Source organism: Varroa jacobsoni, unplaced genomic scaffold, assembly GCF_002532875.2.
Source record: "Varroa jacobsoni isolate VJ856 unplaced genomic scaffold, vjacob_1.0 scaffold_918, whole genome shotgun sequence".
NCBI lineage: Eukaryota > Metazoa > Arthropoda > Arachnida > Mesostigmata > Varroidae > Varroa > Varroa jacobsoni.
In genome coordinates this window covers 25,440-52,802 of record NW_019213820.1, presented here as the reverse complement: position 1 = coordinate 52,802, position 27,363 = coordinate 25,440, and the positions used below count along the sequence as shown (strand labels likewise).

At 37.1% G+C, this 27,363-nt stretch overlaps 1 protein-coding gene and 1 long non-coding RNA gene across 2 annotated transcripts in view; both read right to left on the bottom strand.

Moving 5' to 3' along the window:
- The window catches only part of LOC111264957 (uncharacterized), a 99,033-nt gene extending 85,916 nt beyond the window's left edge, over positions 1 to 13,117 (bottom strand). Inside the window, exons 1-2 of the mRNA XM_086970262.1 lie at positions 11,974 to 13,117; positions 3,105 to 3,536 (exon numbers count right to left, since the gene is read on the bottom strand). Of these exons, the coding sequence (XP_086826388.1) occupies positions 3,105 to 3,369 (265 nt within the window). The 5' untranslated portion in view covers positions 3,370 to 3,536; positions 11,974 to 13,117. The remainder of the gene's footprint in view (positions 1 to 3,104; positions 3,537 to 11,973) is intronic.
- A 1,088-nt stretch (positions 13,118 to 14,205) lies between these two features.
- Positions 14,206 to 25,495, bottom strand: LOC111264959 (uncharacterized). Its single transcript, XR_002683171.2, has 4 exons — positions 25,195 to 25,495; positions 23,472 to 23,630; positions 23,003 to 23,382; positions 14,206 to 14,815 (listed from the first exon to the last, which is right to left on the bottom strand). It is a non-coding gene; the product is annotated as an uncharacterized LOC111264959 (long non-coding RNA).
- Positions 25,496 to 27,363: the final 1,868 nt, after the last annotated feature.

Here is a 27,363-nt window from a genome sequence, read left to right as displayed (position 1 = left end):
AAATTTAAAAACAATAATGTGTTTTTACGTGAGCAAAAATAACCAAAATTACGATGAAGTGTTAAGGTACTTTAACCATTTTAACCCTCACTTCTCGATGATTGTCATAATTTAGGAGTTTTAGAGAGTGGCGACAACTATTCAAAGCAGCAACCTACGATAGCTTGTGGGCTTTTTAATGTATTGAAGGCTAAAAAGACTGTGGGCAATGCAGTCGCATATCTCACACATGTAAATAAGCATATAAGCCTAACTTCAATATATACATATTTATATATGTCCAGTTAAACTTTGGAGGTTTAATGGGAGAAACAACCATCGGCTTAAAAGATGTTCCATAGTTTTTGGACAAAGAAAAAGAAGGCCGATTTCCTTGCTACTTTCTCCTAATCAAAAGCCTAATTCAACTTCTGTATCAATCTTTGTGATAAACGGCTACAATCTTTGTTTGGAACGACAATTTAATTTTTAAGTTTCATTTGCTGAAGGCGCAAAACCTCAGGGATATACATTCTTAGCTGTTATACTTAGGCTGTTAGGTATTACTTCGTAACTGAACTTCTTCCAACAGACGTATGTAATAGCATGATAATGATATGCCAAGATCACCATTTGTCAAAACTAAAATTTGCACCAACGATTGCTCTATCTTATAACAGTGCACTTAAAGGAATACGCCTTCACTGCTTAGGCTACAATAAAGAAACGCATCTTAGATTACGCTGTCTCTAAGAAATATACTTAAATATCTTAAAGAATGTGACGTAACTTTTTCAAAGGCAATATAAATTGCTGGAAAAAAGTTTTGTTTTATCTGTGTACCTTATAACTAAATAAATGTGTTCTATCCTTATATCTGTATTCATGACCGTGCATAAAAGCATTATAAAGCGGCTTCAGTTCTTAAAAGAAAATCGATGTCGGTTATTATCTTGAACTTAATATGTGCATTTATTTTGGAAAACTTGCTTGAGAAAGAGGCTTTGCGTGTGATGAAAAGCATAATTTAGTAATCATATTTTTTGCCCCAATAGCACCCAACAGTACGCGGCAGCGCCTCAAAGTGAGAGCAATAATTTAAGGCTACAGTAAGAGTAAATAGGTGACGTTTTCTCTGCAACGCACATCGAATCACCGCTTTTTCTTCGTTCGGCGCGATAAGCAAGTTTGAAATTTTCCTTACATACGTGTAAATACTTATGTAAGAAATTTGGAATTAAAAAATTTGGCACAGAGTACCAAGGGCAGCCAAGGGCAACTAATAAAGTATGTACATCGACAAAAAATTATGTTTGATTTTCCAGTCTTATAATAATTATAGCACTACAACTGATTTTTTTATGGTGCATATCACTTCATCATCATCCGATTCTGTATTGTGATCCGGTCAATATTTGGGTATTATTTTTAAATTAATTCCTTACACTTGTGTTTTAAATTCTGCTTTAAAAAGAGAAATTATACGTTTTATTTCGTCTGCACACAGTTGTGGTAAGGTTCACTCGTAAACCATGTCCTAACTTGTTTATGATTTTGCGATCTGACCTCAGCGGTGATTACTTCCAGACGCAGTTTTGAGCTAGTAGCAACTGCAGAGCCCGAAATTTTTGTAGTAAAACACCATTGCTTCAGTATCATATACCGATAAGCCTAAGGGAAACCGAAGTTAAAAACGATTGCTGAAGAACGTGTGCCAAGAGAGAAAGGCAGCAAGCTGTATAAAAGAACGCAAGCGCGGGCGTCTCAGTCAAATTATGAAGAGCCAAGGATTTTTAAGAATTCTAAAGAAATGTTAACTAAATGGATTTATTACACTTGCAATGTAAAACATCGCTACAAAAAGGAGCCCGTATTTGTTTCTTCGTATGCATTGATATGCTGGTGTGCTGTTTGTGCATGAAAACGTACGATCATTTAAAACAAGGAAAGTAAATAGGAGTAAATTTCGGTGCCTTGTAAATGCTCCTAAATTTAAGTGTTCAGAAAAGTTTCAAATTGATTGCCTTGTTAGCTTATATCTTTCAACTAAATCGACACTAGGATATCGTTGAAGTGTTGTTGGAAACCTGAGATTTATGTAGGAATAGGTGCGTAATTTGGAGTTCCAGTTAATAAATTAAATCATTTTTTATAAACTAATGTAGAATAGTTATAAATATCTTAAACGGAAGCAGCTTTCGATCATTATATGTACGTACACGCATTTGACGCAAAATCGATTGATACTACATCAATCAAAAATATTTTTTAGCTTTTTCTCAAAACTTCTACTTCTTTTAGTCATTGGAAGTTGACGGTAACTTAAAGTAAAGAACTAAAGAATATGCAAAGTTGAAAAATTGATATCACGTTCTGACTTCTTGCTTAGAACAGTATGTACTGTACTTGTTTAAACTTCAACATACACACTTTTCAGACTGTCAGCGATAATGATTTGCTGCACCTTACTAACGAAGTCATAAACTTTCATGTTAAGGTTTGAATGATATATATATATATATATATATATATATATATATATATATATATTTTTTTTTTTAGAAGCCTTGTATCGCGTTTCCACAAGGTGTTACATAATTACAATAAATACATCATTACATAATTTGAAGTTTGCGACTATTGGAATAACGAGAAGCAAGAAAAACGAATCCGATTTTCTCGGTATTTGCTATGCTCCGGCCCAATTAAAATGTCATTTTAATATGGGAATCATGTGGCTTACACATTACCTTTTTATATATAACAAAGGTTAAGAAAATGTTCTGCCGGGCACAGTGTTAAATATCGCGTTCTGCCGTGCGATGTTTGGTACACACCCTATGTTTGATTTATAAAAGCAACAAGGTTTGGGAAATGTTCCACGGTCAACCTAACATAAATTCCATGTTCATGAACGTGTGGCTTTTACCAAAACCAACCAGTTCTCTCTAATTGTTAACAAAGCAGATAGGTTAGTCTTTATTCAGTTAATAGGACTAAATCTTGCAAGAATAAGACATCTAAAAATAAATAGAAAAGGAGCAGAGCAGTTTTTGAGGTTTTAGTTATTTTTTGGAATTTCTATAACAACATAAATAAAAAAAAAAAACTGGTTATAAACTTACCGTCAACTATAAGGTTGCACATAAACGACGCAAAGACGACCATCCAACCGTAGCCGCCATCAGGCGGCTCTACAGCAATTGGTACAGCTCGAAGTTCTTCAGCATTGTTATTCACAGTAGCGCTGCAGTTACTTGTTCGATAAGGAGCATTTCCGGGACCCGGAGCTCCTGAAGCTCCGTTAGCTATTTTACTGAACCCTCCTACACATAAGGTGCCACTGCCGACACCCTCTTCTAGCGAGGACATTGACACAATAGATGTCATTATAATAATAAAGGACACTTAGCTAGTTGGGCTTATAAATCTGTAGTTTGTTTAGTCACTCGGCCCAACCTAGAATATGGGAGCTTCTTGCTGAAACACGGTTCACAACCAACACAAGTATTTAATGCTGAATTGTGATACTCGCATATTCCCACCTGTCGAATCTCCTGTAAGTCACAGACAATAATTCATGCCAATATTAGGAATGCCGAATAGCGGAGTGAGCAGTGTGATCTGCAGTGGAGGTTTTATTAATGAAAATCTTGCAATTCAAATAATATAGCCGATAGTCGCTTACTCGGTTTTTCCATTTACTCTAAACAAAAGAAGTGAAAAGCCATAACTTACAAGTAAGCTCAAGGCGCATCTATTAACTCTTTATTTTTTAAGGCATCCTTTTCAAGTTCTCGATTCGACCCTTTTTATATATAAAAGTAAAATAAAGCAAAATTTGTAAGATTTTTTTCAACATTTAGAATACATCCTATAGAATTCATTGTAACAGTAAAAAATAGTAAAAAATATTTTGACAAAAGATAACTTGATGCAAATAAAACTGGTAAACATGTTAAACACATTTGACAGGCACTGCTACAGCTTTAATTGAACATGTAAAAAAAAATTGTCAAATATAGCCACAGCGAATATTCCACTGTAAATACATTTTGACTTAGCTATTATCGGAAAACAGTTAGTTAATAACAATAAAGATCACCAAATCCTTTAGTACCCTGATGAGCAATGCACATTTTTCTCACATGTAGTAACTCTATGAATAATATGAACTTTAGGCCCCATAGAAAGGTGGGTATCGAAGTCTCGTAAACTGTAACATTTAGGAGAATTCGACTAGCACCTTGAGTTTTTTACCCTGTAAACTTCATAATTCCTGAGATATATACTGAAAAGTGATTTCATAATCATCCTTTGTATCCTGCAGATCAACCCCGTATTGCTTGAACCATTCACTTCTACCGAAAACTGAAAAAGCTTTCAATTCTATCATGCTGTCTCAATTAATGATACACGTTCATACACCGCTACAGTTATTAAATGAAATACACGCGATCAAAGATTTTATAGTGGTTCGTAGGGGTAGCTGATAGCGGCAGAGCCTCTTCTACCTTTATATTGCTAATTTTTTCCATCTAAGACTTTTATGACATTGAGTATTTTGGTTTAATATATGGAAGCCGTGTCACTTTAATTCAAAAGCTAGAAGAGCCAGTTTGATATGAATATGCCAGATGCAATCCCAAAACTCCTTTACATCTTCGTTTGGGATGCCAGTACCTTTTTTCCTCTTTTTAGTCACAATATCATTATGCGATATTTTTAAATTATAAATGTTTTTTCTTAACGTTCGTAGTCTCGTTAAGTTTTCAGATTATACTAGCGACGGCTATTCTCGCACCTGCTTATATTTTTACACAAGTATGCAGCTAGTAACGCCTGTGCTGTACATGCTCTATTTCGTTAAGTTACTTTTTGTTAGTTACTGTGACCTAAATACATTCAGTGCCAGTTTTAAGTTCTGATGATAAGAAACTATCTATTGTAAAAATTGTTCAGTTAGTAGTGTTTCGTTTATAATAATGCCATGTTAGTTATGACGATATTAATAACAGTAAGTATATTTGGTGTTTGCGGTAAATAAGGGCGGTACAAATGTATTGGCTTTCACATTAATGTTGGTTTATGCAAGGGTTACTAACGCTTACGACCTGGCCTGGAAAAAAATTAAAATCACTGTCAGCTGGTATCTGTCATTATAAATACACACATTCTTATTCTTAGAAATATGAGCAGAAAATCCGTACTTCGAAAAGGTATGAATTGCCATCAATATGTAAGTTTGCTTTAAAGGATGTTTTTAAATTTAAAATTTAAAAACATTCGAAGTTAGTAGTCGTTGTGTAATGCGCAAATCTAGTTCAGAAAGATTTACTATGTCCGGAAGCTATGAACTGGTGAAAGATAAGTTCTGAATCAAACAAAGTGTCCTGTTGAGTTTGAAGATGAACAAACAGAGAAAGAAGTAACGGATTGTTGAACTTAGTAAAGAGTCTCTTTTGACTTTATCCCCAAAGCCAATCAACGAAACTATCTAGATGTGTTTATCTAAAAGAGCTAAAGAAGTAAGACTGTAAGACACAGAAAAAATGTAACAGTTATTTTCGATAGAGGAATATCGATTTCTATTGTGAACAAGAAGCTTGTATATATTCAAAAAACTTTTAGCAAAAAGTTTGACTTGTAGAACACGGCCTGTGCACTAAATAAACGCGCAAACGTCTGCTTCCAGCTGGGTTGACTTAAAAGCCGCGTCACATGGATTGCACTGAAAAATATATACTGTTAAAGGCTAAACACATTTTTGTTATTTGTATGAGTAAAGGGGTGTCTCTAATTTAGAATCTGGTGGGGTATTTATTGCTGGAGCGCTTCAAAGGAAGTTCCTTTTGAGGCACGTCGCATTTCAAACGCCACTATATTAATGCATTTCTTTTCGATCTATTGACTACGATTTAACAACGTAGAATACGCGGCTATGCAAGTTTTAATATATTTTTAAAAAAACCTCGTCCTATCGAATAAAAGTCTGTAATCGGTATAGGACTCACAATCACTAAACTATAATTTTATCTGGCTGTTTTTTCAGGTCAGAGTTAACCTGTTCATGTTATCTCTTGAATGTTACCCGTAGGAAATATTAAGCTGCTACATTGAAGTCTTATAAACGTTTTGTAGATGAGGTAATTAATCCAGAAAGACAACGTTACGATGAATTTATTAGGATGAGTATTAAGAGTGAGGTGGTAACGTTGAACAAATGCGTCAGCTGTCATCAACATGGTGGGTTGCAGGTTCAGGCAGGAAGTATCACACGACTGTGCTAATCTGTTACAGTAATATGTTTATATCACATGACCTCAACAAATAATGGAAAAATGTTTATTTTCAAACCTTTTAATATGACAGTAGATTCTGATCTAGATTAACCAATCTAGTGTTTTATGAACTGTAGGAGTTTAACCAATAATTAAGTGTTGGCTAACTTGATTTGGATTAATATTGGTGAGCGCAGAGAAGTAACGTTTTATTATAGATACGTTGGCTGAGTATTTTTGATATTGAGAAGTTAAGTACATATATCCTAAAGCATGTTGTCAGCTTCATCTGCATTTTTTACTATGTACTTATATTAATCAATTCCTGTAAAATAGTATACCTTGTTTTATACGTTTACTATTAATATTTTCCCACTAACCTAGCTACCTCTTTAATCGCCGCCTATCACCGCAACTTAGTGATTCAATTTGTTTGTAGTAGAACTTAAGAACAATTGAGTTTCCTGCCAATAGTCCAACAGCGTAATTTAAATTAGTTATGGGTTAGAAGAGAACTTGCCTCGGACAGTTTTTCATCAGATCGGCTTAGACTCTAAAAGTATACATAAACGTTTAATTGATTATAACTTGTTTTTTTGTTCCGCTCGATAGAAGTGAGTCGAAAAAAGGATGTCGACAAAAGGCCCGATGACTACCATATTTAGTCATTGTAACATAACAGTATTTTTCGTATATTCTTAACATTCTCTTACTGCGTAAAGTTTGTGATTTACATTACGCCACAAGGAATATTACGTGGGACGGACAGTGAATCTTCTAACGTTAGACAAGCGTGGTGCGCACTATGAATTGATAGCATTCGAACTACGAAAATGTTGTATTTAATAAGATTAGGATTTTCACTAAAATATCTTGGAGTAAAATTGAAAAATCTCTGTACCTTCTATGAATACTGCACTATATAATTTAATCTGGTAATGAAGTAGTTGAATGTTTGGTGCGACCTGTGTTTTTCTTGATAAGCTTGAAGTTGTTTCATTATACTTTCCAAATTCCTGCTATTGGTGCGTCGTGGTCTTTCATACAACTGGAGAAAACAATCAAGATGTAAGCGGTAGAAGCAGCCCATAGTAACATCTGCTATCATTGCCAATAAACGCGGATACTGTGACAGAGTGAATCAACAGGAGCTGTGGGTCAAATTTTTCAATCTAAGGATCAAATCGACTGCGACTTACGCTGTCTCAATCATCTGTAAGAAGTTATGCATTCGAAACATAACAATAAAAGACAGAATTAAATCAACGTTCTTAAAACTAACACTCAATTTCACACTTCAACCCAAAACCGCCAACTTTTTTGAGTGATATTTCACCGCTTGTTAAAGATATCTGCAAAATGTTCGACTTGTACTAAGCGGCATCATAGCATGTCCAAACGCAGGATAAAAAAATAGAAGCGGATCTATGATTCTTTACGACCTCAGCAGTGATGATGTCTGGAAACCGTATTAATCAGGATGATTGATACATAGCAATCAAGGCCGTAGATTTCATCATATGTTTTGTGAGATACAAGCGTACTTTGACAGGAATAAAACTGTGTATAAATATAAATATTGGAAAATTGGGTGCTGTAGATTTAACATTAATGGACCAGCTCACTTCAAATCTTTAGCCTTTTAAGGTAAAATAAGCACTTTGTAACTTTAGTATTATAGGTGTCTTCATACTCAATTTATTATGTGTATTTACATGAGCTGTGTGGAAGAAATATAACTAATTGCTTAGCATGCTTAAAGCCATCTAAACTCCACTGGCCCGCTTGTGGAACTACTTTTGTGAAACCTGGCTTACAACAGCATGTTTTAAATACCTATACCGGAAAGGGTTATCTCTGCTAGATCCAAAACGGAACCAGAGGTTTAAGCAGCCATAACCGTGGCTAAGGTGGCGAACTGGGTAAATGTTAGCAGCTGGAGCTAGCAGATAGATTGAGAACGGCCATATGACTCATTAAATGGAAGAAGTGTATCAAGGTGCAGATCTTAACATGAACATGAAAAGTCACCCACTTGAAACAAGGGAGGGAGCATGATGTGTAGTAATCGGTGAAAAAAGCGGCTAGCGGCGTAGGACCTCAGCAATCTGGGATGGAAAACTAGCTTTTAAAGCGCTATAAAGCACTCCGACTGCTGTGCGACGATCCCTGATAGAGCAGTACCATGGGACATCGCAGGAGAAGAATGTTGAAAATGTGTATGAATCAAACGTTTACATGGAAGAAGGTAGAATAAATACCCTCTAAGTTGCTAGAAATGCTCAGGTGCAACATCGCTCCCTGAACAAGGAAATTGATTCCGGAAATCAAAATGTGGTACGGGAGGAACTGCAGAGATGTGTGTACTACTTACGTAAATCTTTACAGGTTATCAGTATACTCATAGAATAGGAGAAGTGCTTAATAACTCGTACTCCACTTGCGACGCTGCTGTATGAGATAAAACACGTTTAACCGTAATGTCATTGGCCTAACGGTACTTGCTGGTATGATGCAGCGCACAGCGTGGTTGTCCCTGTGATATTGCAATGGTAATATGTATGTATCTGCTAAACACGTAATGGTACAAATTTAAAACCGAGTCTAGACGCACTTCTCTTCACGCGAGGAACCATCCGTGTGAAACAATGCCTAATAGCTTATAAAACTCAAAACTATTTAGTACACAGCATGGTGACCAATATTTAGACTTTAATGTGGATATTCAATGGAGATGAAGCCAAGCATTTGGCGATTCCCGCAGTAGCATTTGAGTTGCGGAATGCTTCAGCCCAAGGACCAAACGATTCCTACCTTTGCTTCCACTTAGCTTCCCTGGTTCAGCAGTCTCTATGTTTCTTTTTAAGGAGTGCGCACTGCACGTATTACATTTTCGCCAGTCTAACTGCTCTCCCAAAGGTAAATTGTTAAAGTGTTCTGTCCGAGAGACGAAAAAGTTAGTTACAATTCTTCCACTGCGTGAGGTCTCTTCACGTATAAATGTTATTACTAGTTCTAATGGGATACAGCCGTGTATCCGCAGTAACGTGTACCATCTGTATTGATGTGAGTCGAGGAAGATCGTTCGCGTGGCTTGAGTACCTTGCATAAGTTTTCGCTAAACGCATCTAGTGACGTCATACTATACAGAATGATATCTCGTCTCGGAATGATATAATATGTAAACTTACGGATAACTAGATTTTTATACAATTATGTATGTAACCTTTGCAGATGTTTCGTGTGGCTAAAATCCGCGCTAATAAACGTTGCGAGCGCACAAGATAAAACGTCTTATTACTGTAAATATGTGGGATGTTTAGCAATACTACTTATGTATTTTTTTGTAAAGCTTAGGAAGCTCTGGAAGTTTGCCTATAAGACGAACCATTTTCCGTTCTCAGCACGAAAGGACTTATGAGTCTCCCATCATCTGTCAAAAGATTAGTTGCTGACTTTGCGTGAAGTCATTATCTTAGCTTAGATAGGTTTTGCATCTATAAAAATAACTTCTTCAAAAATTTAACATCCTTTATTCACACGAAGCTTGTGCATAGATTTCGCGTTGGGTAGATTATAAACTCACATGGAAGCATACTTTTGTATGTTTACATATCACATAAATAATCGAGAGAAGGACTATATTCATCTGTTTATGCGTCGTGTATAAATGTTGATACGTTCAGTTCTCGCAATGGCTTTAGGTGAATCAAACGTATACCCCTCAGATTATTTAGTCTAAGAAAGAAAGAGTATTTAGTAAAGTTGATTTGTTTGCAATTATTCCAGAGTTAAAGATTATGAAAGCCTATGGGCATAGTAGTTTGATTTGTGAAACCTGATGCTGGCACTCTTTGACATAACTTAGGTGCCGTAGCATGGAGAAGCTCAATACTGCTTTTGACAAATATGGAAATTTATACATTTTTATTATATTTTTTAAAAGTAGAAAGGTTGCATCGGATTTCTCAAAAATTTAGCTTGAGATTTGTACTTCTAGAATACTTTTTGCGGTTGTTATATCTGAACTTTTTCCTCCATTACTGGTTTTCTAGACAGCCTCTTATCCTTTTAAAAATACGTATTCCTGAAAGATTCAGGTAATCGTAAATAATAATAGTAGATAGTGGTTCTCAGATAATCCCTTTTCAGATAATTCATTTTGGTGTTTTTAGGTATGGTTTTAAATAGAATTTTCAACTTAGGTTGCCAAGATACGTTGAAGCACTCCAAAGTTGAGGCATCAAGTTCTTAATAGCTTTGTGGATAGACTCACTTCTACATAGCCAATTTTGTATATTTATGTACAGTTAGTTACTACGTCTTGTTAGTACGTCGGCCTTGTAACTGCCTATGTACCTAATCTATCTACAAAACTGCACCAAAATATAACCTAGCTATTTTAACATGTGTTATGTATATGTGCGAACTCGAATTCACCAGATTTGAAATAAAGATATTCCTACGGTGGCTGAGCCACCTCCACATTTCATTAAGGTAAAAGGGCGTAAAATACCTTAGATTTTTTTCTTAAAATATAAGTGTCTGTACATTTTATTGTTTCATGAGCCTATTTCGTGTGTTAAACATTCAGTGAAAACACGTTTTCTTCTTCTTTCTCTCTTTGTGTTAATTTTCATATACAAGTATAACATCATGACTATATATAGTTTCCCTATTGTGCGAGTAAATAAGAAGCCATAGTTGCTTACCTTAACGAATCGGTTATGTGATAAGTCTTTTAAGTGATAAGAAATGCAATTTTATATGAGGCTTTAAATATGCGTGTACTCAACGCTGGCTGTTTTTGCCTTCACTATTTATCCCCAGGTTATATAACTTGGGGATAAAAGGACAACGGAGGTGACGTTCGTTTTGTTATTATTATTAGTTATTGTTTTTTGTATGATTAGCTCGGGCGACCTTTTCAAGCGCTAACAAATACCAAGAGGTTTGCGATTCCCATTTTGTTAGCATATTATCTAATAGCTGCCCTCTTATACAAATAAGAAGCAAACTTCCGTAATAAAATATACGCGTATGGCTAAGAGTAAAACATGACATTGCTAATCATCCACAATGTGAAAAAAACGTTAGCTCTAATAAGTTCTTTCTTAAACAGGAACAGTCGTAGATTTGCTAGATGGTAAATTATGAAGGGCCACTTAGTGAAAGGTCAAGTCACAATGAAAGATGTGACATTAAGCTTTTCTGTGATGGTCTGCACGAAACAGCTCGATCCATCAGTTTTATATTTTTCGTAATTATTTAAAATTTTTAAAAATAAGAAGCCGACTGCTTTTGTAAAACACAGACAAAGCGGAAAGTGCTAAAAGACATAAGACATGGTATACTATACCTGTACACATATATTTTTTTATTTTTAGATATTATAAATTAAAATTGAACATCTATAAGTAATTTCTACGGTAGATGGATAATAAATATAGAAGGGCCTTTTGTGTGTAAATTAATTACTCAAGTCAGTTTAATTTCTTAAAGTCTATTTGATAATATATGTATCCTGCATGATCTTTATGTTCATATCTGTCGGATAGTATACCTATGTAGTCAGGTACTTCATTGCTTGAGCTGCCTCACAAATGCATTAAAACTTTCGGCGAGCACTTTAGCTCATATTAAAGCTGGGTGAGGGCATGTGTATGAACAAGCGTAATAATAAACTTTTAATATTAAATGTTTAAAACTGTACCTTTTGTATTGATCAGGAAGAGCTGCTATCCCCTTTGACAGGTCGCGTAACTGCGGTACCTCTATGCGTGCAGTTTGGACAAGTATTTCTCTGCACTTCACAACTGTATGCGTTGCCAACGTTCCTGTCCGTGATATAAATAAGTCTCTACGTTTCAGTCTTGATTTAAATCTCTGTTTGCATGTGATGTAAATGCCTTATCTGTTTTGTTTCACGTGACAGGCCTACATGAGACAAAACATCATTTCAATAAGATTAAGTTTGTTGGTCTGAGTTTGATATTATATAAGCACGGTTAGGTGAGCCTCTGACTAGCTTACATGTATCAAACGGCAAAATTTTATAAAAAGGACGCGTGTGATATATGATTTGGAATCACTGATGGTAGATCAGAACGATCGACGAATGGCCAGCGGGCGGCGGCTGAAACCGCTTCCGACCACCGCGTTCCGCTCTCACTTGCTCCGCCGGTTAATAACCTAGTGTTGAGCCGAACCAACAAAATTCCATCAAGCCGCTCTGCTTAGTAGAATGCGATGAAGGCAGAAACTTAGTTTGCTTTCTTATCTACAGACTGGAATTTTCCTGCATTGGACCTTCGGCCTATGTAGGCAATCACCACCTATTTTTCATCTTTTGCGAATCATCGGCGTACCGAATATTCTCTTTTGCCGCTGACCATGCGAAGGTACCTTTATACAATCCCTAAAACGTAATTACATACACAGAACATAATACTGCCGTAGCTTTAGAATCGAGCCGATCTTGACGACGGACATTTTTAATCACAGTGATTCAAAAGCAGAAGGTGGTTTGAACTGATAGCGTCCATTCAGAGTGAAAAGCAGAGGGAGTACGAATGCGGTTCATCTCATGGTGAAATCACTGATCACTTTTGAGCAATGGCATAGTTCGTAAACCGTACATCAGGCCTGAGGAAGGTTGTTGTATTACTATGATGATCACAGCCACAGTTATTGACACCGATTAACGCACTATTACCAAGAAACAAAACCTGCTGCCTTCTCAGCTGGTCTGTTGACCTCAACCCTCTCTGGCATTGCCGGCCTCTGCCTTGCTCGTTCGCGCTGCCCTATAGGAGGAGCCTGTCATAGGCAGCTGTAGGCTGTGGTTGCTACCCACTGTGGTAAACTCCTTTCTCCTTCCGTCGCGAGCCGACGACTCTACTACCCTCTCTCACTCGCGCTTGCACTCCTCGGCTCTTGCTAGTCTTAGACTCTTGACTGTCGCCTCTATTCCACTGGGTTACCATCAACGTGGTTACTGGGGCATGAGTAAGTGCTACGCACACTCACCAACGAACGGTTAGGTATACCAAGTGGCTCCACCTGACGATGGTCTCTGCAACTACTCTTTAAAATACGGTCCTATAACAAGCACGAGTGTTTTTAAAAGAAAATTACAGCGTATACGCTGACGAAAATTTTCCGTTCCACCTACAAAATGACGAAGGTTCAAATTTCATAAGGCGACTTTGAAACGATATTTTCGGATCTCATTTCCATATGTTGCAATGACAAACATACCTCCGTCTCCTAGGGGCATTGAAGCAGCAGCTTCCTTCTCAGATTACTGACGATGCCATTCGCACATTTAACAGCTCAATATCTGATAGGGACATGATAATACATACGGCCATAGTAGTGGTCGTTGTTTGTAAATCTATGATAAGTATAGTTGAAGTGCCACCCAATAGCCCTGTAACTGCCGCAAGATTTATCACTGTATATATAGAGTAGAAGAACTTCGGCTTTTGGCTAACTTTTTCAACGTGCAAGTATGGAAGCAACATAAAATTAAGTAGGTTCAAATGTGGGAGAAAAATATTCTACAGCAAGGCGATTTCATTTATATCAATGATCGTCCTCTACAAATACTTAGTTGCGTATTCAAACGACTGACACGTCACGTTTAAATAATTTTTTGGCTATTTTAAATAAACTAGCTTATAGTATTAATGTATGTGTGTGTGTATTTAGTGGGTGAACATTTCATGGAATGCCGTCAGAAAAAAATTAGTTCCAAGGTGAGATACCTTTTGATGCTAAAAACCGGCACCCATGATTAAGTCTCTATTTCTCAGAAGTGAGAACGCCAATGGAATTTACCAAAAATTAAAAAGGACACTGGGCAAGGAGGCCTTTGACAAAACAACAGTTCATTACTAATATTTTAGATCTTTATTAAGCTTTGAGAACGCATGTTGCAAGCTTGGAAATCACAGAAGAGGTGGCAGCACCTTGTGATTTTTAACACAAAAAACGTGTAGCACATCGTCACCATAAAGGAAACGTGAATTAGTCACTGCCACCCACCAAAGAAGGATCAGGCGAAACAATGGAAAGCGAGAAAGAAAAAGATTTTGATGGCAGGGAGGAATGGATTCGAACGATCTTGATGATCGCACTCGCCACGAACACCAAAAGCATTTATTCTTGTTAAAGGGAGACGACTAATGCTGCTATTAGGAGCTTTTGTTATTAGACATGCTGCCTAAAAAGAAAGCTGTCGGTGTTACTAAATATCGAATTTCTGAAAAGCCTCATAAACGTACAGTGTGGCAATCGATGCGATGTGGTTACTTTACGACAACGCTCGACCCCATCGATAGGCTTTAATATGAGATAATATAAGAAGAGTATGAGGTCGAAGTTATTGCTCAATTGTGTTGTCTTCGATCTTAGGCCTAAACCGACGAAAAAATAATCAAGCAAGTATTTTAGTCCATATGTTCTTTAGTTTTAAGTCCCTGTTATCTCAGTTGCTTCCAGGCGGTGAAGAAAGCAATATTTCGCGCAGCGTATCCTATCGCCAACTTTCTCTGTAAAAATGAGATTGAAATATGGTAATTAAAATCACATGTACACAGTTTTTAAAAAAATCGTAAAGCCTTGGTTTTACCATGCAAACAGTAAAGGGGAGCACATCTATTATATATCAGAATGTCGTCATTATTCAAGATTTTTGGTTCGCTAAACTGTAGCGAAAACAAGTAGTTCGTAGTTATCAGCGATCGACTTTATTATTTCTTGCGTTATCGCTTGTTACTGTTATATAATATTTTAATATAAACGTGTTTAATACAAGGAAAGATAAAACAAAGGTAGTTTTCTTGCAATTGTAACCAAAATGTGGTTGCTACTTTAATATTATTTTTCAAATTTCAAGCTAAAAGTGCAAAAATAATGATTAAAGGTGAAAGTTGCTGATGTTTTGTTCAAACAAGCTGATAAAGAAATTATTTTTTTAATATATAATTCATCTTTACTAGTATATATTGTATAGGGTGCTGTTCCTAAGACTAATATGTCAACGAAGCAGGAACAATAGTACTTGAATCGCGCAGCAGACAGTTTAAAGTATGTGCACCAGCAGCATTGCACAAGTAACGAATGAAAGGTACACGAAGATATTGATGCTAATTTTTGTGATGGTGCAGTGGTAATGCATTTTCCTACTGCACTTAGGAATACTTGAGGTTGTTTAGATTCGAAACAAGACCGAGCCGCGGAACAAAAGCTCACAGAAGCAATAGGCGTTGGTCTCTGCGGCTTTGCTCATTACACCTGCAAAATGGCTGAATAAGGCACCGAAGACAACAGCTGGCCAGAAAGCTACTGATTGAAAAAGAAACACTAAAAAGAATAGCAATCATGAATAAAAAAAATACTACTTCTCCGTGCAAGGTTTGATTTGAATTAATATTTGAATCAACTCTCAACCAAGGCTCAGCCATGCAGCGTCCAGCGTTTAGTAGATAAGGGTCTGGCAATACCAAATAAATACCTTAGCAGTGAAGTCTGATTTGCGTAATGCATTATTTCGTAATCTTATTTAAGAAGTTCGAGACCGAGGACGGGCACTTCGTTCCTCGTTTGGAGTCAGCATTCTGAAACAATGCCTAATAACACTACTGGGCGTAAGATTCGAAGCATTTATTCAAACGAAATTTTAGAGCTGGTGGTTTGTTGTATCGTACTTTTCGCTGTGCCGTGAGGCCGACGCATTATATCAGCCACTGTTCTATATGTCCCTCTGGTGTATCCTTTCTTCCGCAACCATCATCTGTTACCATGTGATCCCGTTACACCATGTCCACCAGCTGTTCGAGACTTTTACATACCTGAATCCGAAGTGCTTTAATACAGGCACTAATATAGACCTTGTGCTTCATTCTTGAGAAGGCTCACATGCAGGTAATAGCGAACGAGCCTTTTGGCGTTACTGGCTTCAAAAGACTTTGCTTGATGTTTTCCCAATATATTTTCAGCAATACGAACAATTGTAGCATCGCCATTTGAAATTATTGAGATATCAGGTTTATCAAAAATGCATTTCTGTTCCACTTCAATTCGTTATGCGGTCGTTTAATCTCGGTGCTGAAGTAGAATTTCCGTTATGATATATAAAACCATCTTCTGATTCCTTAGTAATCGCATAGCAAATTGCAATGCGTTGAACTGTTACTTTTGTATAATCAAGAAAGTTCTATTCTATGACAAATTCTATGAGAATTTGTCAGGCACGAATACATAGGAAATAACTGCTCTCTGCTCCTACTTTGGAGATAATATTTTGCCTCCACCATGATTCCATATATTTACTTTCTACTATATATTATAATAAAAGCGAGTGTTCTTTTGGTAAAAAAATATATAACTAAACACATACAAAACGCGACACGCGCATCTTAAAAAAATCAAATTTGAACAGGGCACGTTTTTACCAACGTCAAAATATAGTGTAAAAAAAAGGAACAGGGTTGTATAAGGCGAGAATTTGTTAATTGAGAATACTATCTATAACTGATTTATCAAGTTATAAAGATATTGTGGGTTATTTCAGCAGCAGTATAGCCCTGATGAAGAGTCAGCGTTATGTACTAATGCAGAAGAGAGTACTGAAGTATTTTGGTAGGGATCAAGTGCGCTTGTGATATATTCGATTTTTTGTACGACTTTTGCACACCACGAATTATTTTGGTCGACTTTAACATGCAGCAAGACGAACGGATGACCGACAAGTTCTGTGATGACTTTTGTAAGGCAGACAGCTATTTGTATGATGGTTGCTTACAGTAATAGATCCGCAACAAACCGTGTCTACCAAAAGAGCCAACGGCGATGCGACGAATCTACAAATCAATAATATTCGATTTTGCTATTTAATAAATTATAACACTAAGGCGCATAATTTGCATACTGACAGTATATTGAGCATGAGTGTTTGTAGCTTAGTTAAAATGGATACCTTCAGACCAACCAGCCTGAAACCAGTATCTGTGATAAAAGGATACTTTGGTGTATCCTAGCACATTTCACTCGACAAAGTGCCATTGTACTCTACTTTTCTTAACAGTCCTCACGTATGCACATACAAAATCAATCCTCAGTCTGAACATTAGGTTGCAATCTTGTAACAAGAGTTGCATAGCATACTATTTGACACGATGATTTTCTGACATCTCAAATGTGCGTAATTGTAAACTAAAAGCGGCCTTGAAGTGCACGGTGTTCTGCAGAAGCCTATATGGCGTCTTCGCAAAGGGTGATTCACGACAACTGACACAATCTCTATTGACGATTCATTAACGCAACCAGAGTAATTGAGAAGTGTCTGATTTGATAGGGAAGCGCGTAGTTTATCCACTAAGACCACAAAATGTATTTCTATCATCTTGTGTACTCATGTTTCTTACGTTACTTCAAGCAGCGGAAGTTATGTCGCCAATCGCCGTGCACGCTTTGATCCAACACACCTGCAACTGGTCCGTTTTCCGTGCCTGCTTTATTAGGTTAAAGCATTACACCAGTACCGATGTCAAACATGGCATTAAAAAGATCATGTTCTGGCACAAGTCGTGACCGAGCAGAGTCGGAGTATTTACTGCTAGGCAACCACTTTACAGCTACTTGCCTTTTTTCAATCCAAAAACATAGGCGCCGCAAACACCACAATAATACAATAGAGACGTTTGGTTTATTTATAAAATTTCAGTGTTGATGGTAACATAACTACGATTAGTAGTAACTGCTAAAAATATTCATACCTTTTTCCGAATATTTATTTAATTTACATCTTAGCTGCATACTACAGAATGTCTCTTATAAATTCTTCTACTGAGTAAGTCTTACAGGGAGAAAGAACTTTGGACGCTTGTTTAACAATTACGTACAATCGACATTTTTACTTCAATGAAGCAGGACAAAAAGATGTTACAAGGCTGTTATTTCACAGCTCAAATGCCCTGTCTGCGACCTAGCGATGCCGGCCACATCGAACGGTAACAATTGAAACAGTCTCAAACAAGATATTCAACAACAAGTCAACAGCAAATTCTAATTAATGCTGACTAGCACTTCTTCGTTTTTAGCTTCAACAGGTCCGTAAACGAATGTCGAGTCGAATGTGGACTGGTCACTCTAAAATGGCTTGGCCGACAAATTTCATCTTGTTTCCTTAAAATCACCAACTGATTACTGATGTCCTCCACAGTGCACATGCACTTCGACATGTTTCAAATGATATTCCACATGTGGCAGCTTTCACTGTTGTTGTAGCATAGTGCAGATTAAGCTCTTCACTTTATCCCTCTTTGCCATTAGCGAAATTAGACAAGGTAACATTGCTCCGACTAAGTAAAAGAACTCTTAGTGCCTCGGCTTGGCGTAGTTTTTGCCACATCACAATTACAAAATGTATTTGAATTCAAGATCCTTTAAGTTTTTAACTCCGCTTTTCGCGCTCTTCCATGCTTTTCGTGTTTCCTTTACTCACACTGAGTATTAATTTTATAAAACGAGTTTTTAGGCAACTTCCCTTGGATAGTTTCCAATTAATGAATGAATAAAATATTACTTCTCACATACCAGTTTAATAGGGTGTGTCACTCATGGCGACCAAATTTCATGTAATAAATGGTGTCATTTAAAATTATTTGCCTTTAATATTTACAACATATTGCATTAAATAACTAAAAACAATGATACTTAATAAGACTGGCTTCTTTTCTTATTATTTTATATCAAGGAGAGCTTTTTGGAGGCTTCTCATGAGCTGTCTACTCACCATTTGCATTACCATAGCCAACATATTAAATATTATTTCTTTAGGAAAATTAATTTTTATATAGTATATACCGCTGGTTGGCCTTCTTTGTGCACGGACTTACGTAAAAGAAGTATCCAAGGTATCGCTTAATATCGGAATTTTTTACTTGGGCCAGTAGTCCATTAGTTTGATACGATCACATATGAACAGGAACTAGCCATATTGTATACTATAAACTCTTATGCTATCTTTTCATAGGTTACCTCAAGAAAATATGCTATTCGTTAACAACATGATGTGTTAAACAAGTTTTTTTCTTGATGAGAACTTTGCAGGTTATATGTGAAATTCATCTGACTTAAGCGTCAGACTACAATTAAAATCATAAGAGGTTCAATATAATGGAAACTCCTCATGCGCAATTTTTGGCAGCAATTAGATTACTCGCACTACGAAAAAGGCCAATTCTAAGAATTAAAGAATTAATCCAAGCTTTATTTTAGTTACAAACGTCTTCAAACATCTAGATAATTCATAACTTATATAACTTGATGAAGAGGCTCCCTGCTCAATGTCCTTGCATCAACATTTTTCTATATCAATCTACTATCATATTCCGTGCCTTTATTTAAGGCGAAGAGTTTAGTAGCTTTGACTTTTAGCTAACTACAGGAACAAACTTGGCTCTAAAAAGCAGACTTGATAATTAGCATTGATAGCTGCTGGTCATATTTCATCTGAAACGGATATAATACTTTACGATCATGCACAATATCTTGCAAGAGACGAAGTCGTTTGGCGGTCAATCAAGTCATATTTCTTTCCAGTGAACATGCGAAGCTGTGTAGCTATAAATTTGGTAAAAAAACAATTCTTGTGTGTCATCCCCTTCACCAGGTGGCACCCATTTGCTCGACATCAGTCAAAGCGACGAGTAGTAATGGTATGGTTGACTTACCATGTAGCATGGTCTGGCAGTGTACGTTAGCTCTTACAACATATACCGAGTTACATGCATATCTAGTACGAGATGACCGTTAATAAAAAATTCAGAATTCCATAAACTTAATAGCAGCCTACCAAGCATAGAGCAACCATCAAAGAGCACCATGTGACAATGATCGCTTTAGACAACAAAGGGTGTTGCAAGTGTACATTTATAAGTAGATTGATAGTAAGATAGAAATGTAGATTGATAGTAATTCGATTCTTCCATTGGTTCTCGCGACCATCTTAACAACACCATTTTTACTGTTAAATGCTGTAGGATCCAACAAACGACTGCTTCTCATTTCAATTCGCATTGGTCAAACAAGCCGTCCTGCATTTGCTTGCATATAATTTATCTACGATTTGTGAAGCTGCTGCTTACGATGGAACGACACAATCGCCGGAGCGGCATCGGATACCTTTAAGATGTAGGCGACTGAACGATTTGTGTGAGCTGTCTCTTCCGGGACAGTACGATTTAGTAAACAAGCTGGTGCACATCTACAGTCTTCGCATATTTGACGATGCTCCAGGCACTGTTCATACTGTAAAAGCCCACCCTCAAATGGATAATATTGCACGTTCAGAGGTAATGGCAAAATCCCGTCTTGCACTACGCAAAGGACCTGCGCTTCTGCATTTGGAACGGCCGCCCCTATCTCAGTCAGATTCCGGGCGTTCATCGTTAAACGCCTAATGGTAAAAACTGACCGAACACTATATTATGCAGACTGCTACACGGTTTTCTATTAGTGCACTGTTAAGCGACCCACGCGATGGAAAAACTTTATTTATAATCGAGTGGCGAAGATTCAGCGCATTTCGTCGCCTGAATGGTATCACGTGCCACGTATCTAGAAAATTAGTTACTTTACCACAAATAGGGTGTCAGTAGCAAAGCTAAGGGCAAATTAGTAAAGGTCGCCTGATCTAGACTGGCTGGACGACGGATTGTACAAGATACTTAGACTTGCTAGCTAAAAGAGTTTCCCATTGTTCGCTACGGAACATTACCTGATCCTGGCTCCTCTTGAGCCAGTATAAGTACTTTCTCTAACGATTTCAACGGTGCATGCGGCTACAAAGTGGCGTTTTACATCTCAAACAAGGTCTTATTATTTTTCGCCATCCTTTGTCTTCTGACCCCGAAGTTCATAAAACCGCAGAGAAGAATTCAATCGAGTAGACACAGCAAAAAGGCTTCGAATAATAAGAGAGGCCTGATGCGATAAGCGACCACGTAGTAAATAGCATCTTATGTACTTTTTAATGACGAAGACCGACTCTTGCAAGCCAAAATGGGATTGACAAGAGGTCCTCAATTCAGCTATGACAAGGTAAAGCCCATAGCTTTATTAGGGAAGCCATGTCTCGCTAAGCTTCTCATCCAACATCGTCACCGCGCATTTTGTCGTGTATGCTGTTCAATCCGTTCTGACCTTCCTAAGTGGCCAAGTTTGAGCGACACTTCACTAACCCGTAGTCTGTTGACGAAGTCCAGCTATCACTCTCGGTAGATCGAGTCGCACTATTACTTATATTCGTCTCAAACGGCATCGATTTCTGTAAAGCATTTTATACTCAATTTGGTGGGCACGGCCAAATACTACATCACGCTCATGACCTACAACGGTATTCGCGCAATTCGTCGGTAACTCGTACCAGCGGTATTTACGCCAGATGCTTACATGATTTCATGGCCCATTTTCTAAATACAACCCGGCTGAATTTACGTTCCCTAGACAAGACTCAAATATTTGTTCGGGCGGCTAGCAACATTAAACCACTGTCCAATTCGATTCGAGATCCAATGGTGCGCTAGCGTAGGATAAATTAATCGCTCAACTGTGCTTGAGTCCCATGGCAAAATGGATTAGTAGCAAGGCTGGTCGGCACGGTCAAACTAGTACTTCTCAGGGCTTCTAGGCGTAGCCTTGTTAGTTATCAAGAATTGTCCACGGTTGTTTGCAGGCTCGCCGCCGTAGTCAACAATTGAGCATTCAGCTCTATTACTATCGATGTTTATTTTTTTCTACTGTTCTCATCTTTTCAGCCCCTACATGGCAGCCCAATAGGTCTCGCGCTAGCATCGCTTATATCCCTTGACTTGCATGTTGCAAGCGGTATTAAGTCAACTACGTTCGGTACTGTTGCAGAAAATAGACTATTTCAGTTTCCTATATGCCTACTAGTAACGAGAGCACCTTTTGTAACTGTGCTTAGCAAACATGGATCACAAGGGAAAACCAAAAATCATTGAAGTTGGTAACGTCTATCTGGTTAAGGACGACAACCCTCCAAGGCTGGGATCTCGCACGCGTGGAGGATCGACCACCTCTGGTAAGACGGAGCGACCAAATGTATGCAGTAAAATTTTCTGCTGGCATATATCCCGCCATGTAACTCAACCAGTGTACTCGCTAGAAATTATTTAGGATTATCAAGTGATATTAATGCAAATAATCGGTTCATTCATTGGGTGGAGTAGCATTGTTTGCTTCTACTCTAGGGTGGACTACTGAAAATGATAGACTCTAGGCAAACATTAGAATAATATTTCTACTATAATAGAGAATATTTTGTTTTGAAACCAAACTCTAACTATCGGTCGGATCATACTATCTTTTTCATGAGCATGCTAGGCTTTGCGTGTAGTTTTTATGTAGAACAATTCTTGTGCGCCATCGCCTACATCTCATCTCTTTCTTTAAAACCAGTTAGAATGACAAGCAGTGGAGGTGTGACCGACCTAACATGTGACACGGTTTAAAAATGTATGTTAACTCCGACGGTAGAGATAAGTGTACAGAATATGAGCAAACTACTAAAAACGAATTTATAACTGAATAGAAATCTACGTCTTATAAAACGACCACTAATAAGCGGTATATGGTAATGATCGATTTAGGCGCTAAAACGTGTTATAAGTATATACTCCTATTCAAGTTATTGCTGCCTTTACACTCACATTAAATTGAATCGTCCACTGGTTGTTTCCGAGCGAAGAGCAGCCCTCTTAATGACACTACTTTTACAGTTATACACTGTAGTTTTATTCGCTAGATTGGCAGTGATATGTTTTGATCACGTCCGATCTGTTTTCAAATTTTAACAGCAGGTAATCTATTAACCTTCAAGTTTCCACGAACACTGAGTTCGTTGCTGCAATGTCCGTCCTATCTACTCAGGTAAATCAAAGGTTGTGGTTGGCCTACAGATTTTATGTATAGCGCCGACTGGATTATCACAGCATTCCCCCGAGGGCCAACTCTGATGTAAAGTAGGAGACGTTTTGCGGAATTCTGCAATCATCAGCAGATCTTTTTTTGCGTTAAAACGCATCGAAATCTAGAAATCAAAGAAAAGAAATTGCTATTATCAGTGAGAATAAGAGGAGCACACTAGCTTCAACATAGTGCGCTAATTCGTCTACATACCCATCTTAAAAACAGACAACAAGTGTCTCTGAGACGCACACATCTTTTACAAGTAGGACCCTGAATAACGGCAGACCTGGTGCTCTTCATGTGAGAACGCCCGTTCCCGAGAAATTAACAGCTCTCATCTTGACGGTCAAACACAAGTAACCTGCAAGCCTGAAGTAATTATGGCTTTCGTATGGTTGCATAAAACAAGTACATCTATTTCAAACTTAGAATCTCACATGGAAGAGTTAATATATCAATAATGTAAAAACATATAAACATATCATGGATAACACTATTAAGCTAGTTTAAGGGTAACTCCGTTGTTAAATAGACTTTGGTTTGTCGTTTATTTTTATGGTAATTAACCTCTCCTTTGGTATGCTTTTAATGTGTATCCGTCTTAGTGACAAGCCGACACAATTCTTGAGGTTTCAAGATAGCAAATGATTACCCACTGGAAATAGATATAATAACAATAACAATCAAAAGGAATTTTATAATTACATTTGCCGCTACATTCGGTACAGTTCGAAATAAGGCGCAGCTAACAGCTTTCATACTTACATGAAACGTATGTCGCCGTAAAACTTATGTAAGCATTAAAGTCTATTATCTTTTCTACATGGCCCATATACATATCTTCGGTGCATAAGCTGAGTTCTATTTTCTTGGTCCTGTTTAAATTCAGATGAAGAATTCTAGAAACTGTTTATATACTTTCCTGTTAATATACTGTTTCCGAACTGGCGTCATTCGGACACATTCAAAAAGGTTATGTTCTTCATGCTTTACTTCTAGAATTGATTGATTTAGTTTGTGGCGGAACCGACGAAAACGAATTTTGCTTTCGATGTTGTTACGTAATAACATCTTAGTTGAAGATATCTAAATTATTCAGTTTTCCTTTTTCCAGTGATCTATATTACTGCAATAAACTTCTTGACATTCTTGTTGAAACCAATACTCTAAGCGCGAGGCCAAAAGCATTTCTAGACTCTAGCGTTCTCAATTTAGAACATGCAACTTGGGATGAAACTGATTTGCTGGAGGTAAAGAAATTCACAGAGGCAGTACGAAGAGTATGTCACCGTCAGTGAGTTTAATTAGAATTTAGAGAGCTTGATGAAATTTATAACGGTTATTTAAGCGTTACAAGGAAACGGTTTGTAATGGAGGATTCGCTTGCAACTTTCCCACGCTGGTCATTTGAACAATAAACTGCATTAAAAGATATTTTGTACAAACCTACGCTAATATCCAGAAGTTTAATCACAGTAACCGAGGTGCTGGGCAAAATACACCGATGCCTTCAAGTTTACGTCAGCCTGTTGAATTGTGTAAAACATTATCCTAGTTCAACCACAAGATTAGTGAAACTCCGGAGATGATACCCTTAATTGCATACAAAAAGTTGCGATACTCTGTACGCCCTTTGTCTCTGGCGTACACACAGTCAGGAGATAAGTAGCGTGTTCCTGATTTACTCCGTCAAACATAGTCGGCTTAATGAGCAGAAAATAAATCTTAAGAATTCAGAAACTAAGCACACAGTTTTGCTTACAGCGGTGATCCATAAGCAATTTGGAAATGTTATCTGTTCAGCTTCAGGTTAATAATTGATGAGAATGGAAACTTCTTTGGTCGAAATATGATGGAAGGTGAGGGAACATTCCATGTTGGTTAAGACCTGAATAACTACAGTATTAAGATTGGTAGACAAATAAACACAGACCTGGCTTATATCACTGGAATATGTCAAAAGCTTTATGATGAGTCCGCAATAGTGATGCCGCTGACGAGAGGGAGTGACAACCCTGAGGGCAGCATTCAGTAGCGCCTGATGTCGGATGCAATTATAGCCAACATCCTACACCACTGTATGATATGATCTAATAAGAAGGAATTGCGTCACCATTAAAGTCACTTGCAAATTAGAGGCATGCCAGGTAATTTTAGGCATAGTTCTCAATAATCTCATTGTTTACATTATATGATGCGATAATTTTGAAAGCTACAAGCGAACGTCCAGACTATACAACATTACAAATGATAAGAACCGTAAGTATTTATGTAAAATGGAGTGCAAGCAGAGTTCTAATATTACAGCTAATGGCGAGTGGTTTGCAACGGGACATTACAGAAGATTCTATATTTATTAATTTGAATTACTGCACCAATGTCACGTGGGAGCTCTAGAACAACCTATATTCAGATGGTCATTACCGGTGTACTATACTGAACTGTCCATGTGTAGGGTGCACTGGCTATGTATGTGCTTATCAAACTTAGAAACACACAAGATGCTCTAATTTCGCAACCGGGCATAGCCGCAGTTTGGTTCGTGTTGGAAGAAGTCGTTTGAATCGTTTGAAGCAATATTTAGCAGCTTTGCCAGAACAAATTTCAACCAAAATCTGAGTTAGAATCTGAAAGATCTGAATAAGATACAGTATTTGATATATTTCCTTATAATACGTCGATACGTAATCCTTCGGTACGTCGATGTATAATCCTGCTACCACATTTCCATCCCACAACCTTTCGCCTAACTTTATTAGTGACCGGCCAAACGCTGTCTCTATCAAAAACTCTTTCTGAAAGTTAAACTTATGTAAGGCAAACAAAACATTCGAGTCGTTCGTTATGTTCGAAAGTTTTCGGAATCAGAAAAACCAGAATCAGGAAAAGAACAGCATTAGCAATCAAACAGTAATAATCATATATAATAATTTTTAAATTTAAAAGGGTAGAGAGTTTAGAAAACGTTCCAGCTATTTGACATGTTTTTGTACAGAAAAATTAAATAATCTGAAACATGCTTAATACCTTCTACTTGTTATGGTATTTCTTATCTGGATTTTATATCTAATTAGACAATCATTGCATGAAAAATAATTTGATCTTCTGGACAAAATATATTAGTGGGTTTATCGGGAGAATTAAAATTCCCGTCTGTTTTAAAAGCAAGCCAGAAATACTTACCAAATTTTTAAACTTCTAAGTAAGGTTTCTTAAATTTACCACCTCATTTATTAGGCGTATCAATAAGCTGCAACATAATCATAGCCGGCAGTGATAATAATTTACTTCATTAACAAATGAATAATAATGTTAGCATCAGTGATCAACAGCAAGCGAATCAGGTGGTGTTAAAAAATTAAAAATTTAAACAGGAGCGTTTGTTTCTTGGCGTTTCACGAAAACTCAATTATAGTTGCATATTCTCCTAAAATACCCACTGAAGTTATAAATACTTAAAAGTAATTTTTTTTTAGAGGAAAAGATCATGCATTAGAAAAATAACGCTCATGCCAAATGGTTGCAATGTGATCAACAAGTCAAGAAATGTATAAATAATAAAATGACATTCAATTATTCAAGTATGAACACTGCCTGCTTATGTGTTGAAGACTAAAAAGTCGTGAAAAAGAGTCTAGTAAACTGCGCCTAAACAAACCGTCGCTCAAATGCTAAAATAACTCTGTGACGCAGTCTTTTAGATGCTTACTCAAAATGTTCTTATATTTTGGTAGACATAATTAACCTTTGCTTGGAAACCAAAGTAGTAGAATTGCTATCCGCTGTCTCAGTTGGAGGTTCTGTTTTTGAAGCTAGAAAGCTTGTATATTAACTCTTGACGAAAAGTCGATTCATTAATATGAAGAAGTTAATTAAGTTAAAATTGCCTGTTCCGAATTAGTGAAAATGAAACTTCGGGTCACAAATACAAACGGCAACTTTTTATCGGCTGCCAATTTGGATGTAAATGATGAAAAACAAAATGGTTTATTGGGGCTTATTATCTACGTTACATATACCGGAAACGGATTGTTATTGCAGGCACTATGATAATAGCTAAAACAAGGCTAAAATGCTCATCGATCGAAAAGCTAGGATGATC